The sequence below is a fragment of the Emydura macquarii genome, unplaced genomic scaffold (genome assembly GCF_026122565.2).
Source record: "Emydura macquarii macquarii isolate MOO-44397 ecotype Brisbane River unplaced genomic scaffold, CSIRO-AGI_Emac_v2 contig_1876, whole genome shotgun sequence".
Taxonomy (NCBI): domain Eukaryota; kingdom Metazoa; phylum Chordata; order Testudines; family Chelidae; genus Emydura; species Emydura macquarii.
The window spans coordinates 15,367,952-15,388,029 of record NW_027132013.1 but is presented as its reverse complement, the minus strand read 5'-3'; the positions used below and the strand labels follow the sequence as shown (position 1 = coordinate 15,388,029).

The 20,078-nt window shown below is 41.2% G+C and overlaps 1 protein-coding gene across 22 annotated transcripts in view; it reads right to left on the bottom strand.

Annotated features, from left to right (window-relative positions):
- Positions 1–20,078, bottom strand: part of GPHN (gephyrin) — a 604,586-nt gene that overhangs the window by 253,988 nt on the left and 330,520 nt on the right. For 21 of the 22 annotated variants that reach the window (XM_067557745.1, XM_067557750.1, XM_067557759.1 and 18 more), the window contains one exon: positions 16,434–16,526. In XM_067557745.1, coding sequence (XP_067413846.1) covers positions 16,434–16,526 — 93 coding nt within the window. Of the gene's footprint in view, positions 1–6,315; positions 6,401–16,433; positions 16,527–20,078 lie in introns of those variants that run through there. The other variant, XM_067557758.1, reaches the window with a different exon arrangement.

The window sequence follows — 20,078 nt, the reverse complement described above, 5'->3', positions numbered from 1 at the left end:
AGACTTGCATACACTTCAGCAGGACACCCACATCCACCCTCCCCCCAAAATTACATCCCCTTAAGGTAAGAGTGAACAGGCAAGTCAGGGTGAGGGAGAGGCTATACCTGAGGGGATGCAGGAAAGTTCTCACCAGAGGCTTGAAGGGTCAAAGTAGTATCTGAATTTTCATATATTTATTCAAACCACCAAAACTTTTAAAATTCACCCATCACTGGTTCCAGAGTCCCTGCTTGGACAAAAGCTGGGTTTTGCCCCAATTTTCTAGGAATCATGTCAGACGAAATACATTCAAAGGAATGGACAAAAAACCTTTGAAGAAGACCCCAATATATGCCCATCATTGAAATTCCATCCTCCTTCTTGAAGTTGTCTTGTCACTCTACATTATTTCTTATATCTTTCTTCCTGTCAGCCAAATCAGCATAGTCTCCTCAACTCCCAATCTTCATCCCACTATTGGGAACAGAGTTCATTCCTTCAACTTCAATCCAGTTGATAGAATAAGTATTCTCCCTCTTTCTCAATCTCTGTTGGGATCAGGACTCTATTCTCAGCTCCCAAACTCCCACTCACCAATGGTATCAAACATCATCCTTAGAGTTTCCAAATGTCTTCATAATGCTGGGGAGTAAAGCCCTCTCTCTGGTTCCCAGTGTATTTCCTCCAATAGTTCAGCCCCTTCTGCCATCTTCCTAACCTTCATTACTGGACCCTAAACAGATTTGCTGCTTTCTTGAAGGCTTCTAACCTCTGTTCTTGCAATATAATTGTTGCCCTTGCTTGACTTCCATCTTGCATCCCATCCTCACTAACTGAATTCGGGCCCTTTTTCCTGCCTGCCAGCTTTCATCTCCTTTTATTAAATCAGCACTCTCTCCCTAGTGTCATGGCTTCCCTGTCTTTCTACTTTACAATGGTATTTCCTCTGGCCAAGTATTTTATTCATTGTTTTACCTGGTCATTGTAAATCCTATTTGAACTGCTTCTAACACAAAGCACTTGAAGTATTTTTTCACATGTACTCAGTCACCCATGCATCAATTTCACACAGTAAGATTGAAAAGTACCTACATCCCCTCCCCCCAAAATATCAAGCATTGTTACTTAGGTTTGGAAGAGGGTGGAGGAAAATGTAGTCCTAAGAAAGGAACCAAGCGTAACCAATAGTATTATATGATAAGGAAGGGGCACAAACTAGTCAATTATAGTTTGTTGTATGCAATGGAACCAGAGTAGCCATTAATATTTAAGTATCTTATTTACTATATGACTACCTACTGGCAGCTTCAGCAGTTGATGTGAAATCATGAATAGTTGTGGCCAGAGTTAGTTGTGTTGCACCACAAACACAGTGGCTAGCATTTTTTCTTTAAGGGGAAGATTCTACCTAAGACTTCAGTGGGAATGAACTAGAATAAATGACTCTCAGGAAACAATAAATCAACTTGCATATGTGAAGCAAATGAACAGGGTTAAACAATGAAATTTAAGAAATGGAAAGAGTTTTGAAGTGTGTTATAATATAATAATAAAGAGGAGTAATTATAGGATGATGTACCCTATTACTAAATAAATGGGACAGAGTTAGGCTTGATGTAAAAAGCAAACTATCAGCCAGATGACAAGATGACCACAAATGGTCTGACTGAAGGTTTTTAAAAATATGTATTTTCTTGCCCACTATCAACAACAGTTCCACCATTTGAGAGGGAAAGAACAGTCCCTGTGAGCACAACCACAAATATCTAATTAGTAGAAAACATTTGAACACATGAATTTTATAGTATAATGTTTATAGGGATTAAAAAGGCAGGGCAATTAATGACCAACAGCTGAGATGCCAATATTCCCTTGAACACAAATAGAAGCAAACTGCCTTCTGTGCCCTGACTAGCTCCTCTCCTCAATGTGGTGGCAAAATAATTCTAGTGGGACAAAGGGAAGGACTACATGAGAAAACAATTGTCTGATGCTGGGATTTCTCCCCAAGCCCCACAACAACAACAACAAAATGCACAACCAAGGAGATATTTTGTTATCAGATGTTTGATTCAAAAGCAATGTTTCACTTTTGTATTTTGCATACATTTCAAGTCAACTTTTGCCTCCAAGTGCTTACCTTTTAAATCTTCCCTTATATGTAACTATTCCTATGTCTCTGCTCTGTTTTGCTTCCTTTCTCTAGACTTCTTCTATTTCTGTTATATCCTTTTTGAGAATGTGTGACCAGAACTGAACACAATACAAGGATGACATTTAATTACCTAACAGAATTATTATTCTGTTTTTCTTAAAAAATGTAATATCTTGTTCAGTTCTTTGTCCACTGCCGTGCACTGAGCAGACGTTTTGACTGAACTATCCACAATGATGTTTAGAACAAAGATGATCCAAAAGACCTGTTCAAGATGAAAAGTCCAGCAATATGGCATGTCTTTGTGGCAAACACTTTGTTCTTTCCCTCCTCCATGTAACTGTAAGAACCCCATCTAAGAGCTTTTAAACTCAGTACATAGAAAAATAAAACAGATGGATCATTTTGCATGTTTTGTGCTTGGTACTAAAAATAAGAGAATAGTGATCGAGGAGTAAATAGATTGTAGGAAGGAATATATACCTGAATACATAGAGTAACAATTAACATTAACCACAATCATAGAAGCTAGAGAAGGAAAACTCATTTTACATGTCATCTTGTCCATTCCCCTTGCCAGTACAGATTATTCCCTGTAACAATTTTCAATGCTTTCTCTAATCCAGTTGTAAAAGAGCAAAATAAAGAGGTTTCCAACATTTCCCAGGGGAGACTCTTCACAGACTAACAGGAAAGGTTCCTGATACACAGTCTGTATTTTCTTTTGCTTAATTTTATCCATTACTGTTTATTGCTTTCTATGAAGAGGTGACTGGTTCTGTGGATGCGGGGAAAGCGGTGGACGTGACATACCTTGACTTTAGCAAAGCCTTTGATATGGTCTCTCACAGTATTCTTATTAACAAGTTAAGGAAGTATGGGTTAGATAAATGGACTATAAAATGGATAGAGAACTGGCTAGAGCAGCAGTTCTCAACCGGTAATACAGTGGTACTTTGAAGAAGGCTGGGTGGTACGCGGGCCATACCGCGCCACCGAAAGTCGTCGTCGTCCCCCCCCCGCCACCGCGAAACCCCGCCGCCACCGAAAGTCCCACCCACCCCCTCGATACCCTGCCACCGAAAAGGGGCAAACGGCGGCAGGGTTTCGGCAGAGGGCATTGTTCCCCCCATGTAACCCCGCTGCCGCACCCCACCGCCGCCGGTGGTACTTGGGGAAAAAAAGGTTGAGAACCGCTGGGCTAGAGCATAGGGCTCAACAAGTAGTGATCAATGGCTCCATGTCTAGCTGGCAGCCGGTCACAAGCGAGTGCCCCAGGGGTCGGTCCTGGGGCCGGTTTTGTTCAACATCTTCATCAATGATCTAGAGGATAGGGTAGATTGCACATCCTCAGCAAGTCTGCAGATGACACTAAGCTAGGGGGAGTGGTAGATACCATGGAAGGTAGGGATAGGATACAGAAGGACCTAAACAAACTGGAGGATTGGGCCAAAAGAAATCTGATGAGGTTGAACAAGGACAAGTGCAGAGTCCTGCACTTTGGACGGAAGAATCCCATACACAGCTACAGACTGGGGACCGATGAGCTAGGCAACAGTTCTGCAGAAAAGGACCTGGGGGTAACAGTGGATTAGAAGCTGGATATGAGTCAACAGTGTGCCCTGGTTGCCAAGAAGTCTAATAGCATATTGGGCTGCATTAGTAGGAGCATTGCCATCCGATCGCGGGAAATGATTATTCCCCTCTCTTCAGCATTGGTGAGGCCGCATTTAGAGTATTGTGTCCAGTTTTGAGCCCCCCACTACAAAAAGGATGTGGAGAAGTTGGAGAGAGTCCAGCAGAGGGCAACAAAAATGATTAGGGGGCTGGAGCACACAACTATGAGGAGAGGCTGAGGGAACTAGGCTTGTTTAGTCTGCAGAAGAGAAGAATGAGGGGAGATTTGATAGCAGCCTTTAACTACCTAAAGGGGGTTCCAGGGAGGACGGTTCTAGGCTGTTCTCAGTGGTGGCAGATGACAGAACAAGGAGCAACGGTCTCAAATTGCAGTGGGGGAGATCTAGGTTGGACATTAGGAAAAAGTTTTTCACTAGGAGGGTGGTGAAGCACTGGAATGGGTTACCTAGAGAAGTGGTGGAATCTCCATCTTTAGAGGTTTTTAAGCTGCGGCTTGACAAAGCCCTGGCTGGATTATTTAGCTGAGGTTAGTCCTGCTTTGAGCAGGGGGTTGGACTAGATGATCTCCTGAGGTCCCCTCCAACTCTATGATTCTATAATGCCACAGCTAATGACTATATAGTATATATCCTGTCAAGGCTGCATAACACACCGAGTATAGTATATTAGGTAAAACAACTTCCAATGCTGTCCATTGTAGCTAGTATTGCTCTCTGAACCACCAACATTCCAATATGAGGAATCACGAAATTTTGTTATTAAAAATAGCTATTTTGCTTTTGTATTTATTTATTTGTTGAATAGAAATAAGAATAGGGAAAAAGGGTCTCCTGGAGTTCCACCATCTGGAGTAACAGTACCCAAGCCCCTAGTCGATTGTCAACACTTCTACAGCCTAGTCATTCCATTTTTGGTAGTAAGGAGGAAGAAATATCCCCAAAATGCTACATCAGGAGCTCAGTGCAATTGGACAGTGCAGAAGCAGTGGCTGCTGGCAGATGGCTGTGGAAAAAGGTAAGAAGTGCTCAGGAAACTTCATTGTTGGTTAACATGAAAACGCACTACTCAGCTAATGATAGCAGTAGCCACAGCATACAGAGCAATAGGCCTACTCCTTCTGGGCTAGCTAGTAACAACAGAGACAGTATGAAGAGCTGGAATATGAGAGTTTGCATTCTGCTGCCAGTATGTGTCCCCCCCCCCCCCCACTTACTTGATTGTAGGAAAAAGCCCTGGCAGCAAGACCCAGTAGCCCAGCAGTTTGATTCAAACTGTCCTGAACAATAAAACTTCCACTAGTTTTGGTGTTCCAGAAAGCACTGTGCTGGGATTTCAGAAGCACAGTGCACTCTTAGGGCACAAATACGAGGGTAGCCTCAGGTAGCAAATAAGTATCAATAGAGGCAAAGCTTACCCAAAATGACTGTTTCCAGGCAAGAGTGGCCATTTTAGTTATTCTTTTATTCATGTATTTGCTTAACTATAAATTCCTCATAATTTCAGGCTTTCACATAAGAAACAAATACAAGCAGAATGGCCATAATTCTCCATTGCACTCCATCTTATGTAGTCATTTACACGTGCACCATGTGAGAGCAAAGAGGTTGCAGGACACAATCAAATAAAAATAGTAGCATTTTACACCCAAACATGTAAGTAGCTGCATGTGTGTAAGTGGCTCCAAAAGGTGTAAACCATGAAGAATCAAGCCCAATATCTGTAATCCCTAATTCCAAAACAGTGTCACCATTTAAAGAATGTGGGCTGATCACCAGTGATTTGCACTGCAAGGGTTGAAGGTTCAACAAGCACATTAAATCCTGTGCATACCTAGACATTTTATAAGTGAGCACTGCAAGATTCTAACCCTTTTTCTATAATGTGAAAGCTTTTACACAGGGTTTTACTCCTATCTTCCTCCAAACTCAATTATTTACATTCTAATCCCTAAACACTCAGAGTTATGTGGAGGTTTTAACGTGACAATGGACACTGACTTTTGCAGTACACAAAATTTACAGAATACATACTGATTAGACTCCCATCCAGCACTGTTTACCTGCAGACACACATCTTGTTGTGCATTAACAAAGAACTCACCTAGGGTCCCCTTTTTGTCCTTGATATTTCAACAAAGTGCAATCATTAACATATCATTGAACAGCACATTGAACTCAAATTTTATGTTTTCTTTATTCATGTTATAGCTGTGACCGTTTTAACATGAAAGTATCAACATACATCCACACGTACAAGCGTCCTTTTGCATTGTATTGCAAGGTATCATCTCCGTTTTTATGTAATTTGTTTTCTCCTAGTGGGTCTCGCGCTTTTGCCTCTCGTGGTGGGTCAGGGCATCACCAGTTACCCCATCTCCCCAGGGACGGGGGTAGGGACCTGTGCCCGCCTGCTCCTCCAGGTCCCAGTCCAAGGGCCCAAAGAGTAGCAGCTATGTGCTGCTGGCAACTTACTCACAGCTGCAGTCTTTTCCCCTGGGCTAATTTCCCCCCTCTGTCCTTCTGGCTTCTTGAGCCCGATACCTTCCTCAGCACTCCTTTCTGCTCCTCCACACACTCTGCACTTCTCTCTGCTTCTTCACACAACTCCGCACACAGCAAAGCATTCCTACTCCTCCAGCTCATGCTCTGTCTGTCTGGAGCAGAGGGTTTTTATGGAGCACCTGGCTGGGCCTTAATTGGCCTCAGCTGCTCCTAATTGACCCCTCATGACTTCTAACTAGTCTGCAAGGAACAGAGCCCTGAGCATTCTGGGGCTTACATACCTCCCTTTGAGCACTCTCCTACTGCCCTCGCTATATCACACTCCGTATTCCTTGATTTTCTATAGTAGTTATGGTGGTAATCTCTCCATGCCTTCCTTTTTCCTCTGTCTGCAAAAACTATCACTTGAAGATGGGACTGGAGGAGTGATATGACTTTGGAAGCTTGTGTGTATATATCCATTTCTATCAAGTCTCATATGTATTAACTGCTGGCATCTTATTATGCTAACAGTCCCTAATCATCTTCCAGTAAACAGCATGGGTGACTTTTCTAAATACATTATTTTTTGGAAGTTTTAAACCTTTCAAGCCAAAGATGTAGTCAGAAATTCTGGTGATAGGAACTTTAAACACTATTCATGTTATAAAAAGAAAAAATATTCCTCAGGCCAGAACACTGGATGGCTCAAGAGATTGGCAGTGGGCTGTATGGCTTTTCATTGCTAAATTGCTAGTTCAAATCCCATGCAGATCAATAATGATTGAAAAATAGTAGCACTTGTTGGCTGTTTGACGGATTATTAGTAATAAACTAGGGCTTCAGTATATTCAGCATACAGAAAGACTGCAGAATTTTCAGCATTACATTTTTATACTAATGGCGACCACCATATTCTGCAAAGCAGTAGAAGAACAAGAGCTCCAGGGCAGCAGAAAGCAAGCACCTTGGGGAGCATCTCATGGCAGCCAGGCCCCATGAGCAGGGGCTGGCTCCAGGGGGCATTGCCAGATGGCGCTGGGCTCTTTCGGGGGAGAGGTAAGAGCATGTCAGGGTGCAGCTTGGAGCTGTGCCTCCCGCCATGCCTGTGGAGCACCTGGCTGTGCAGAGGCAGCTTGGCTCAGGGAGAAGGGCAGGGAGGGCTGTTGGTCAGTCAGCCAGCGCCCCATCACCCACAGCACAGAGAGCCAGGGGCCTGAGCAGGCCAGGTGGCTCCCACCAGCTTCCAATCCACTGGCTCCTGGCAGAAGGTGACCGTTTTCAATCTATGGAGTGCACTTTCCTACATATCCCACAGTTTGAAAACTTCTGTGCTAAATGGCAGGCAGAAATCTGGTGGGGGTGGCATGTGTCACCTCCAGGGAGCGCAAACATGCTTGCTCACTCAGGACGCTAAAATGCCTTGTTATGGCTCTGCACCACCATATTGTCTCCAAATGAATTTATGATTATTCATGAGCCAATCCAGAATGAGGCTAATAGGGTTAAAATCAAAACAACCATGGCAGCTAAGGTTAGATCATGATCTGTCTTTTGTGCCAGAATTAATATTTTCAACCGTGGAAACTAACATTGAAGCTAACGTTAAAGCTAAATATAAGAACTCTGGACAAAAACATGTTCATTGGAGAAAAGACACACACTAGAGAATATTATTTTGGGATGACAAGCAATTAATAATTCATCGTTTCTTCTCATTCCCAAAATAGTCTTCCCAAATGTGGCCTGGTCTACCCTAGACTGTTTTATCGACAAAAGTTAGCTTTTTTCAGCAAAATAGTGCTGGTGTACACACTGCAATCACACCCCCAATGACAAAACTGCTCTGTTTTTTTGACAAAATAAAACCACCCTGTCGAGAGGCATAGAGTTTTTTTTTGGCAAAGTACAAGCGAAAAAGCATGAGTGTGAACACTGCCCTTTGGTTATATCGCTGTAAATAGCCTCCAAACTATCCCACAATGTCCATCATGAGTGCCGCTCTGTTAAGCAGTTTGAGCTCGGCTGCCCTGCAGCCATCTGCCCCTCCACTTTCAAAGCCCCAGGAAGTTTTCAAGTTAACTCATAGTGGAGAGTTCAAGATATCCACAAGAGATACAAAAATAAATGAGTCAGACACCAACAAATCAGGAGATAACCACATGTTTTGGGGGGCAATTTACAAAGAAAATATTGTTTTTTAAGTCTGTCTTCGATTAGTGAACTGCTCCAGCCCATCGCCAGAGAAAGAGAATGTTAGTACTGCCCATGCTCCAAATGTATTGTGTTCGAGGATTTTGGCCCCTGCTGCAGTTCTCACCCCCACATCTGCCCATCCTCAGCCCAGCAATAAATTCTGCCACTCAACCTACAAATCAATCCTGTAACCTTAGTCTACAAACCAGTTCAGCCCCTCAACCCCCATCAGTTCTGTTCTCATCCTCTACCAGTCCAGCCCCCACCTCACACCAGTTCTGCCCCCTCAGCTCCCGCACCTCACGCCCAACCCCCATCCCCAGTTTACCCCCCAACCTCACCTCTGTTTCTACTGGGGTTCTTCCCCCCTTCCAACCTGGGGGGGCTGAGCTGCAATGGGGTCCCCATCCCCATTCCAGGCTGGGGTGTATGGCAGCTCCCAGGGCTCTTCCCTCTGCCCCCAGCTGGAGGCTGCAGGTGCGCAGGGGAGGGGCAGAGATTCCAATCCACTGCTCACAGGACGGCAGGGGGAAGGGGAGGGAGATTGAGCTCTGATTGGTTTCTGTGCCCCTGAAGGAGGCAAGGCAGTGAGGCAGATGACCAATCAGAAGGTGGCTTTCCCGCCTTCTTTCCACCTCACCTGCCCCCACTCTGCAGGACTCAAATTTGTTATCTTAACCTTGCTTTGGGGAATAGAATGTGATGCATGCATAATATCTGAAAGTGGCCTCATCCCAGTGAGCAAAAGCACAGAATGAGATCCAGCTCTGACACTAATTAAACTACAAGGGAAGGATTTTTTGTTCTCACATGTCGTTTTTCAAAAAATTCTGTGGCACACCTCTTTGGACCTGACAGCGCACCAGTGCCATGGCACACTGGTTGGGAAACACTGGTTTAACACATATTTCAAGGGACCGTTCAAGGTGAAGTGGCCCATTAACACCCCTCCAGTCATAGGAGGAAAGGAGGGCAGGAAGCAGCTGGGAGAGTTTGTTAGTGAGTTACAGGTTTGTTGTTATAGTGGATTATATATTGTAACCCACTAACAACTCTCCCCAGCTCCTTCCCACTGCTTTCTCAGACCTGAAGAAGAGCTCTGTCTATGCTTGAAAGCTTGTCTCTCTCATCAACAGAAGTTGGTCCAATAAAAGATACTATCTCACTCACCTTGTGTGACTGAGTCCCATAGGACCCATGCTCTGGAACCACTCGGGACACAGCCAGTCAGGACTCTAGTGCTTCAGAGTCTGACACCTTGGGTCTCCACACACCAGTGCAGGTGCCTCCTGACTCTAGCCTCAGAGGGTCCAGCGCCCCTGCTCCGCCCAAACTCCCCCTGTGGGAACCCCTGGATGGGAGCCTGGGGAGTTCTTCCTTCTGGCTCTTTCTTCCAGGAAGCCCGTCACTCCCCCAAAGCCATCCCTTGCCCCTCCCCAGTCCTTTGTCTCCTTCCCAGGCAAGGCAGCAACTCCTCTTGGTCTCCACCTGCAACAATCTGTTGCAACTGGCTGGGCCGGGACAAAGGGTCCTGGCTAGGTCTGCGTATGTGTGGTGGGGGAAGGCCCATCTGCCCTCTAATGGTCTCTGCAATGGTCACACACCCGGGTCCCATCACCGAAATACATGAGTAACATATGGGGAAACTGAGGCACACACCCAGCACTCAGAAAAAACCCTAAGAATACTTTCACTTCATCACACTTTGTCTCTCTAATATCCTGGGACTGACATGGCTATACCACCACTGCATATATTACCCCATATTTTTCAATTAAGCCAACTACAGCAAAAACACAGGTAGCAGGAGGACAATTCTTGTTGCTTTTGTGCAGAAATAAGTAAATTATAATCACATTACTCTGTCAGTACTAGTCTGGAAATGACTAATTATCTACTCATGGGATATGCAGAGTCTTCTTCCCACTTCCATTTTCTGGTGTTACCTTGGAATAAAAGTCTTATTTTATAGAAGTCAAATTAAATCTTTTATAGGTTGAAAATAGTTTATCCCATGCTTTTTATCTTTCAGTGTACATGAAACATTCAAATCTTTGTAATTTTTTTCTAATTTCAGCAGAGGGTTGTGAATATCTTAAATACAATGGGAAGACAGAGATTGGAATTATTAGCTTGCTATTTTAATGTACCAGGGGAAGCTGTGGTAAAGCAAACAAAACTATTTACCGAAGGGGCAAAAATAAAATAAGCAACCTCACTGGTTGAGGATGCTAACCTAGGCAAAAAAAAAAAAAATGGTACTACAAGTGTTCAGAATCTGGTATTCTGTATCTTTCAACATCCTCATATTAACAGGTTCACAGAACTAATTAAACATTTGAAATATATTTTCATCATCACATCCTGTGCAGACATTACTAGCTTTCTCACATATCCAAAAAGAAAATTTATGTGACCATATCAACCTCTCATCCACAAACTACTCCATAGGCTATCCAAAATGTTAGGATCCAGTTAAAAATTGTCCCTGCGGATTTGCTCCAACTGATTTCATAGATTTTGATTCATAAGAGTTTAAGGCCAGAAAGGATCTTTGTATCATTTAATCTGACTTGTATAACACAGGCCATTAAATTTCTCCCAGTTACTTCTGTATTGATTCCAATTATTTCTATTTGGTTAGAGCATATCTTCCTGAAAGGCATCCAGTCATGATATGAAGACACCAAGAGATGGAGACTCTACCAGTTCCCTTGGTAGTTTGTTCTGATGATTAATCACCTTCACTGTTAAAAAAGACTGTGCCTAATTTGAATGTCTGGCTTCAGTTTTTAGCTGTTGGTTCTTGTTGTGCGTTTCTCCGCTAGATTAAAGAGCACTTTAGCACTCAGTATTTTCTCTCTATATCCAAGTCGCTTCTCAATCTTCTTTTGGCTAAACTAAATAGATTGAGCTCTTTAAGTCTCTCACTACAAAGTATTTTCTCCAACCTTGGAATCATTTTTGTGGCTCTCTTCTGTACACTCTCCAAATTTTCAACATCCTTTTTAAAACATGGACACCACCAACTGTACATGGTATTCCAGTATCTGTCTCACCAATGCTGTACACAGAGGTAAAATCACCTCCCTACTCCTACTCACTACTCCCATATTTATTTGTCATATTCAGATTTGTCTATGCCTAGAAATCCGTAGAGAAGCAACTTGCAGTCATATGCACACCTTTATATAGCATTACTCTCTCAACCTGGCCTCTCAGTCAGATATTCAGATTGGGAGGGCAGTTTTACAATTGTTATTTAATTGCTAGTTTTCAGCTTGCCTTCCTGGGGGTTGTATTGCTTGCTAAATTCTCAACAGCAAGAATATGTGAGCCCATTTTGAAAAAGAAAGGTTATTTACTAATAACTGGAGTTCTTCAAGAGTGTTGTCTCTGCATATCCATATTATGCTCACACCTTTCCCTCTTCCTCAGAGTTTTGCCAATCTCTAGCCTTTGTTATTTTAGTAAATGGAACTGAGGTGGAATCTCCCTCCCCAACTCCCATAACCTGATACAGCTGCTTTGGAGCTCACAGGTGTTCCCAGTGAAGTGTCTGCTGCTGCTCTGATGGCAGCAGAGCAAGGCTTTTTAGATGTTCAATGCTTCTAGCATGCTGCCAAAATTTTCCTCAGGAATACAAATAAGAAAAGGGATATTGTGATTTTTAAGCTTTACAACTCAGCTAAATCTGACCAGAATTTCACAGAACAAAGAAAAGGCACTTCTACAGCCTGAGAGAATATCTCCTGCTGAACACCAAAGGTTTGCTGCAAACAAGGAAGTATTAATGTTTCTCAAAAAGCGCTAGCAAGAATTCTTTATCCTGAAGAGTTTTAGGTAATCTAAATATAGGGGTCACTATAAATTTCCCATAAAAAATTTTGCCTAACAATTTTTAAAAAGAATCACAAAATTGATGGACTAAGGGAACACAGTATACAGATCATATTTGGATTTTTGTAAAATTTTTGATACAGTATCTCAAACTTCTAATTTAATTTATTAAAAATAACTAAAATTAGTTTGGATACAAACCTATTCATATGGACTGAAAACTGTCTAAAACATGGTCAAACAGGGTACTGATAAATTATAAAATATCAAATTACTGATGGGCTATAACAGGATACTCTAAGGATTAGGATTAGTTTTTATAACAAGATAGTCTGTGATCTTTAAGGGTAATAATCATCTGAGGCCAGGTGACCCTGTTCGCAGGCTTGACCTCTTTAAGGGCAGGCATGATGAGGCATATACTTTGCTGGGGGGGATCTGAGGAACTGTAGCTCCCTGAGGGCCAAGTGACAGTCATGTGACCAGCGATGGTATATAAGGGTAGCTTGTGGATCAATAGAAAGGGACATTCAAAGAGAGTGGAATAGTTAGCTACAGCAAGTGAGAACTTTTGGTGGAGAGGCAGAAGAATTTGTCTCTCTTTTTTTAAGGGATGCAAAAACATATTTTTGCTATTTTAGGGTTATTTTACAAGATGTTGTATGTGATAAAGAATGTGCACAGAGATGGGGGGAGTAGACAGAGGGTATGTTTATACTAGCACTTTTTACCTCAAGTCATTTGATTGCCAAAAGCAAAATATTTTTATATCAGAATGAACCATAATGATTTACAACAAATTATCAATGGTTTAAAATAATTTCTAAAAAGTTTAAGGCAAAATATCATTAACATTATGTTAGGATTCTAACTGGATATCAATTCAATACAAATGTTATCTTGCAGTTCTAGGAAAAAAAGTGTTAGAAGGCTGAAAATGTAAAACTGAAGGTTCCACATATAACCTTCACGCTCAACAATCCCGCTACACCAAGCCACCATACAGCCAAACCACAATTTCACACCACATTTCCAATATACATCTATATCCTAGTATTCCATACCATGAACACAGTAAAAATATCAAGAACCAGAGTTATATGATTGCCTCAGCAATGCAATTCCTGGTTTTTGGCTCCAGTTCATACTGGAAATACCATCAACTACCATACTGTAGATACAGAACTACTACCCTCAACCACCACCATTCAGGATCACCTACAAAGACTCTGCTACAAAATTCAACTACCCAGTGAGAGTCAAACACCTGACCTCTAATTTCTCCTTATACAGTCCATAATTACAGTCACATAGCCACCATTCCTTAGAAGGGAATGAGCACAATCTTCATCCTTCAAAATATATATTGATTGGAGTACCTCACATAATTGTAATGACCTGATATGATTAAGAAACTGCTTCAAAAATGTGGATCATGGGTTGGATACAATGTCAGAGTAAAGGTTGTTTGTGAACCTTAATTATGAATTTTCTAAGTCAGAAACTTTTATTTTAGCAACTCCAATACTCTAGCAAAGTTATTTTAATTTAGTTGATTTTTATTTGCAAAAGTAAATATATCTTAACCACTGGTTTTTCTATTGTGCATTTGCTTTCTAGGTGTTCCCAAAGGAAAAGAATTCATTCTGGGGCTAAAGTACTCTTTTTTTTTTTTTAAACACTCTGATGTCACAAACTCCAGCAGACAGATTTTTTTCATTTGCTCAAAGGAACCCTTACAAATGACAATATTATGCAGGTGATGGCCAAATTTCATAGTTAAGACAGTTTCATTTTGGAATGAAAGCAGGAATTCAGCCTCTTTGTTATATATGAAAAATACAATGTATCCTTTCAAATTTACAAATCTTACTCTGAGTATAGAATATTCTGAGAATTTATAAGTAAATGTTAGTTTGACTTAAAATTAATTAATAACCAGGCCTTTTGAGAAATTTATATCGGTGTTTTCTTTTTCCCAAATGATTTTTAATAACAGAATAATTCAGACACTTCAAACTTTCCATATAATTATAATCAATTGAAATCTTGTGCATAAGTTATGTTAGAAGAAATTAGGTTGCAATTATTTTAAGTTGTTAATGATTTTTGTATCTAGTTGTTATGATTATATAGGGTACAGGGAAAGTCAGTTAAACATTTCAGAAGAAGGACCATTGTGACCTCAGTGATAACTCAATCAATCATCATTGCCATTCTATAACTAATTTGAATGTAATTTTTTTTGTTTTGTTTTAATAATTCTGTGGTATGAGAGAGACTGCATACTTGTGTGAAGAGTTTTCATTGGTAGATTACTTGGCACAACTGCTACTGCTCTTTGAAGTTCCAATGAGGTTCATTTTGGGGGACACTACTTGAAAGGCTCCATGTGGCTCTGCTGCCTCCACTCCACAGTGCACCAAGGCAGTTTTGCCAGGGGAACTAGGTAGGAACAGAGGTTCTGCCCTTAAAGTTTAGCAATATCAGGACTTGGGAACTGGGCTCTAAACTGTCCCTCCTTTCACATAGGGCTGTTATCTGTAATACGGTCCTCTAAACCAGTAAGTCAATTGCAAATTAAGGATCAGATTCACCTGTACATTTTGGCTACTTTGTGGTGCTCTGGCAATGCAAAGCAGGTGTGAATCCAGTTTAACTGGCCAGTACACTCTGGTTGCTTTGCAGTGCTCATGTCCTGTTGAAGTTGCTTTAAAAGTTTTTGTTTTGTTTTGTTTTTTAATTTAAATTGATACTACATATCTTCGAAAAACCAGAAATATCACATAGTAACATTTTCTTTGGGTTTCTTGTTTAGTTTTCATTTATGACATTTTTAATGACCTTTTAAAAAAACCAAGAAAATTTCCAGACAAACAACTACATTAAGATGGAGTTGAGGTTGAGATTCCTTAATAGCTATTTAAGGGTAAAAAGCATTATGGATGTTATAATCAATCCACAATCATGTATTACACACCCAGGAAATTCAGCACTTAAAAGAAATCCAAACATGCTAAATTACAGAAATACATATTTAAGGCACTCAAGCAACCTTAGCTCCGCTCTGTAGTGACACCATGAAAGAGAAAAAGTGCAGCCTCCCCCGCTTCTGATTTAAAATATCAGATCAATTTAATTCAGGCCCACAAAACACTAAAATATCTTAATCATAATCATGCAGTTATTTCATGGTGTCACTAGGGGGCAGAGTTAGTTTTTTGGTTGCCTTTACTGTGAATTTCTTACCTTAATGTATTTGGATTTCTTTTAAATGTAACCTTAACTCTGAATTTCCTGGGTTTGTAATGCTTAGTCTTGAGTTAATTATAACTTCTCTGTAATGTTTTTCCCTTTAAATTACTGAAATATATTCTCAACCCTAATTTTATTTTAATGTCCATTTCTGTCTGGAAATTATACAGCATGGTTGAAAAGATTAGACTGTGGTTTTACCATAAACCACAAGCAAGAGCTAATATGTAGCTGTGCTCTCCTGGGAGTAGAAGAGGAACCACATTGTGATCCATGAACATCACAGTATGGTTTTTGATTACCCACTTGCTCCAGGAGAGCAGGAATCTGTGCCAGCTTTTACCCGGTGCAGATTCCTTCCACCTCAGCGGTGTTGAGAAGACAGTGTCAAAGCTCTGGCAGTAGCAGTCTTGGAGAGGCTTCTCTTCCCTCCACTCCCCACACAGTGTGACCTGTAATGTGTGTACCCAATATCAGAGAATAAAAGGGATGTCTTATATCCTCCCCTTTGCTGGCACATAATGCAGGTCACATTTGTGCCTTCTATTAGCACTAGTGTAACTGTATACTACAGTAATTAACAGTAGTGTTTAGGAACAATACTACAGAAGACTGCAGTATTCTTTATTTTTCTGTATAAGGGATGGAACTATTTTGTACAATGGCAAGTTTTAGTCAAAAAGCCTTTTTTAGGTCCTCTGACGGGTTCACAACATAGGCTCTGAGAGAGATTCATTTATACTTGTTCCTACTGGTGCTACTGCTCATTTCCTGTGTATTACCCAATCTGCCCAGAGAAATTGCAGAATCAGGTCAATGAAGGAAATTTCTAAAAGTCAGGAAGTTTATGTGCCAAAGGACGCTGTTCTGAATCCAGGGTATCTCACCTCTGGAGTGACGTCTCGTGGTGCAAATCCTGTTCCTCCAGTTGTCAAAATCAAGTTAAGTTCCTTTTCATCACACCAGTCTATCAGTGTCTCCTGAAAGAGAAAATCAGGAGTGTCAGATTTGGCATATAATGTTAATACAGCAATCTGAAAAATGCCTGAGGCTTAAAAATCTTTAAGAATCAATAACTAAACTCAGAATCATATAATCAATTAATATAATTTTTAAGACATCGCACATGACAATTTATATGGAGACTTTTTTCTCACTTTTATTTTAGTCTTTATGACCAATTATGACAGAATAATTTGGGTATCAATACCAATGTATTTTGGAAATGAAAATTGATGTTGAATCACAATGAGAATTGAGAATCCGTCTCCCGAGTCCCTAATGAAAAATAAAAATTTGTAATTTTAACACTTTAATAACTTTGTATTATTATACTAAACTAAACAGACACATATTCCAACATAGGTCTGAATATACACATAGGCACCTATCCTCAAAGGTATTTACAGGCTCTTAATTTCCATTGATTTCAATAGAAGTTAGTAGTCTAGATACCTTTGAGCAGAGAGAGAGGTCTTCAAACTGTGGGGCACGCTCCCCTAAGAAGTGTTCAGAGAGGGGTGCAGCTGGGCCTCGGGCCAGCCCCCACAGGGGGTGGGAGGGGAGCAACACCCAGGCCCGCTCTGCCCCGAGCTCTGTTTTGGGCCCAGCCATGGCCCTCTGGCCCCAGCTCGGCTGCAGCCTCAGTGTCCGGCCCCTGGCTAAGCCTCGGTCTCTGGTCACAGTGCGTGGCCTCAGCACCCAGCCTCCGCTTTGGCCCCTGGTCATAGCGCCCAGCTGCAGTCTCAAGACCCAGCTCCTTGGCCCATCGTGGCCCCGCTCCCAGTCCCAGTTGGAGGAGCTGTTTGGGGAGGGGTGTGGACAGGGATAGGGGGGTGTGGGATAAAAAGTTTGGGAACCACTGTCTTTGAGGATCTGGGCCTAAATTACCCAGCATATGTCAATGTACTAGATATATACAATTTTCCCTATGTGAATTTCTTCTAGGCAATTGTGGTTTTTATGCTCTAATTTCCACTGGAATGGCCTGATGATTATGAGAGCAACACTGCTGTAAACTTTTCTGCGGAAAAGGTTCAAGAATACAATTGAGTGAATTCTGAATGTCTAAAACAGCAGCACAAAGGTGGCCACAGTTTATCGCTCACCTCTTCTCTGCTCTCTACTACACATCAGCACCTTCAAGGATCTAGTAGACCATAGTTCCAAGACTGGACTGAGAAAACTCACAGCTCCATGGGGAAAATTCAATATTGACTTTTGGCACTGGGTAAAAATTTCATTCAAATAAAACAGAATTTGTATTTGCTTTCAAAACTCCATTTTAAATCAATACATGGACTGTATCACAAACTGAACACAGGCAGGAAATGCACATCGTTCAGGCATGACCATACTGTATGTCCTTCAAAACCTACAATAGGTAGTAAAATGAAGCCATTAATATGGTGTTTTCTTAGAACTAGGTATTACATGACACGTTTTATGGGGTATTCCCATGTAAACTGGTCTGTCTAGGTTTGTATTGTCTCTTTAATAAAACTTGTTAGTTTTTAAAGGGAATTTTCTAGGCCAGGGGAGGTGGTTTTATTTTGTTAAAAATATTATTTAGGTATTTCTCCTCAAATTAAGTGAGAATGGGAGCCAGTAATTACTAATGAATCCAGGTGCTGCAGCAGCAAGCACATCAGACTCCTATGCAAGAAATGGTAAATATCTTTTCCCCCTTCATACATAACACCATCCATCAATTTCAGCATTTTTAATGTACCCATCATCATATTATCCAGAAACCATTCAAACTAGCATTTAATTTAGTCAGATATCCTTACCCTACCAGTTAAACTTGATTTTTCAGAAAAAGGTGAATGCACTCTCATGTTTCTGTAATGTAATATAGGGGAAGGAAGAACTATTTTTGTGACTGCTGGCAATAGATAATGTGATGACATGAAACATGACATTAAATGTGAATACTGTCCTGAGTTTGAAAAAGGCTAAAATATTTTGATAGTCATGAAACGAACCATGATGTCTTGAAAGAATGCCATCAATTTAGCTTAAGCTCCAGATTTAGGTTTCATATTTTTATGACACTTCTTTTTTCCCCCAATTAAATGAAAACAGTTGTATTAGAACCTTTCCCTATAATACTGGAAACCCACATACAACACTGCTATTAAAGCTGGCTGGAAAAGTTCAGCGAAATATTTTCTCATAGAAATTTGCCTACTTGTCAAAATTGAAACATTTTGCAGAGACGGTTTGATTTCACCAGCGTTCCAGTGGAACGCAGGTAGGGGTCCAATGGAACCCAGCCTGACAAACAGGTTACAAAAGCAACCTGATTTTCTGCCAGATTGCCTGACCAGCTCCTCAGCAGCCTGCCATGTTGACTGACTCAAAGTTGGTGACCCCATGGTTTCCAGGGGCTGAAGTAGCCCTTCCATGTGAACTGCCTTGGGGTCTGTGGCTCCAGTGAGTGTGCCAGCCAGACTGCACCGGAGTCATGGCTCCATTCACTTTGATGGAGAATTTTGGACTTCATTCCAAATTGGAAGGAAACAAAATTACAAAAGAATTAAATCCTCCACAAAATGAAATTACTTTTCTCTGCACAGCTCTAATTGTCATGGATTTGCCAGAAAACCAGAAAGTGCAAGTGAACAATCTAGTTTCAAACCTGTCAAGTGTCATGCCCCTTGTGTGACCCTTGCATTTGGCAAGATCTGTCAAGCCTGTCCACATCTCAGGTAAAATAGAGACAGAGAGCCCCCTCTTTCACAACACCCTTTGTCCTAGAGGAAAGTGGACGAGACTGACAGCCAGGAGACCATGGATTCTGATCTCACCTCTTTGACTAATATTTCTGTGCAGTTCACAACCCTTATTACAGATCAAGGCCATCAGGCAGGCAATTATGATTTCTCCTGTTTTACAAACAAGGTAATTGAGAGGTTGTACAAGGCTACTTCATTCCCATATTGAAAAGATCTTCCATTTTGCAGAATAAATGTCTGTTAGAATCCTTTTTGCTGTGAATCAAGATGTTTTTAACCTCTGAGAGAAACATTCTTTCTGAAGAAATCAGCCAGCTAGCATCCATGCCTTGAGATGAAGAACACATGGATTAGAGTGCCACAATTCTGATGTATCAGGTCTGGTTTTAGAGATAAATGTCTCAGATTAAATGGAGAGACTTCAGAAATACAGGTACCAAAATTGCCTTGGGCAGGCTGGGGCTATCATGATCATTTTGTCAGTTTCCTGCTTGAGTTTTCTGAGACTCCTGGGTATTAATAGAAATGGAGGACATGTAACAGAGGGGCTTAGGAACATGTGATCAGGAATGCATTGAAAACAGATGGCTCTGGACCCTCTCTGAAGCAGAAGTGAAGACACTTCCAGTTCTTTCTGGTGGCAAACAGGTATATGGTAAGGACACTCCACTTGAGGAATATAGTTTACAGAATCACACAAACATTTATGGACCACTTATCATCTACAATTTGCCTGCCAAAGTGATCTACTAGTATGTTCTGTATTCTTGCTGGATGAACTGCCATCAGGAT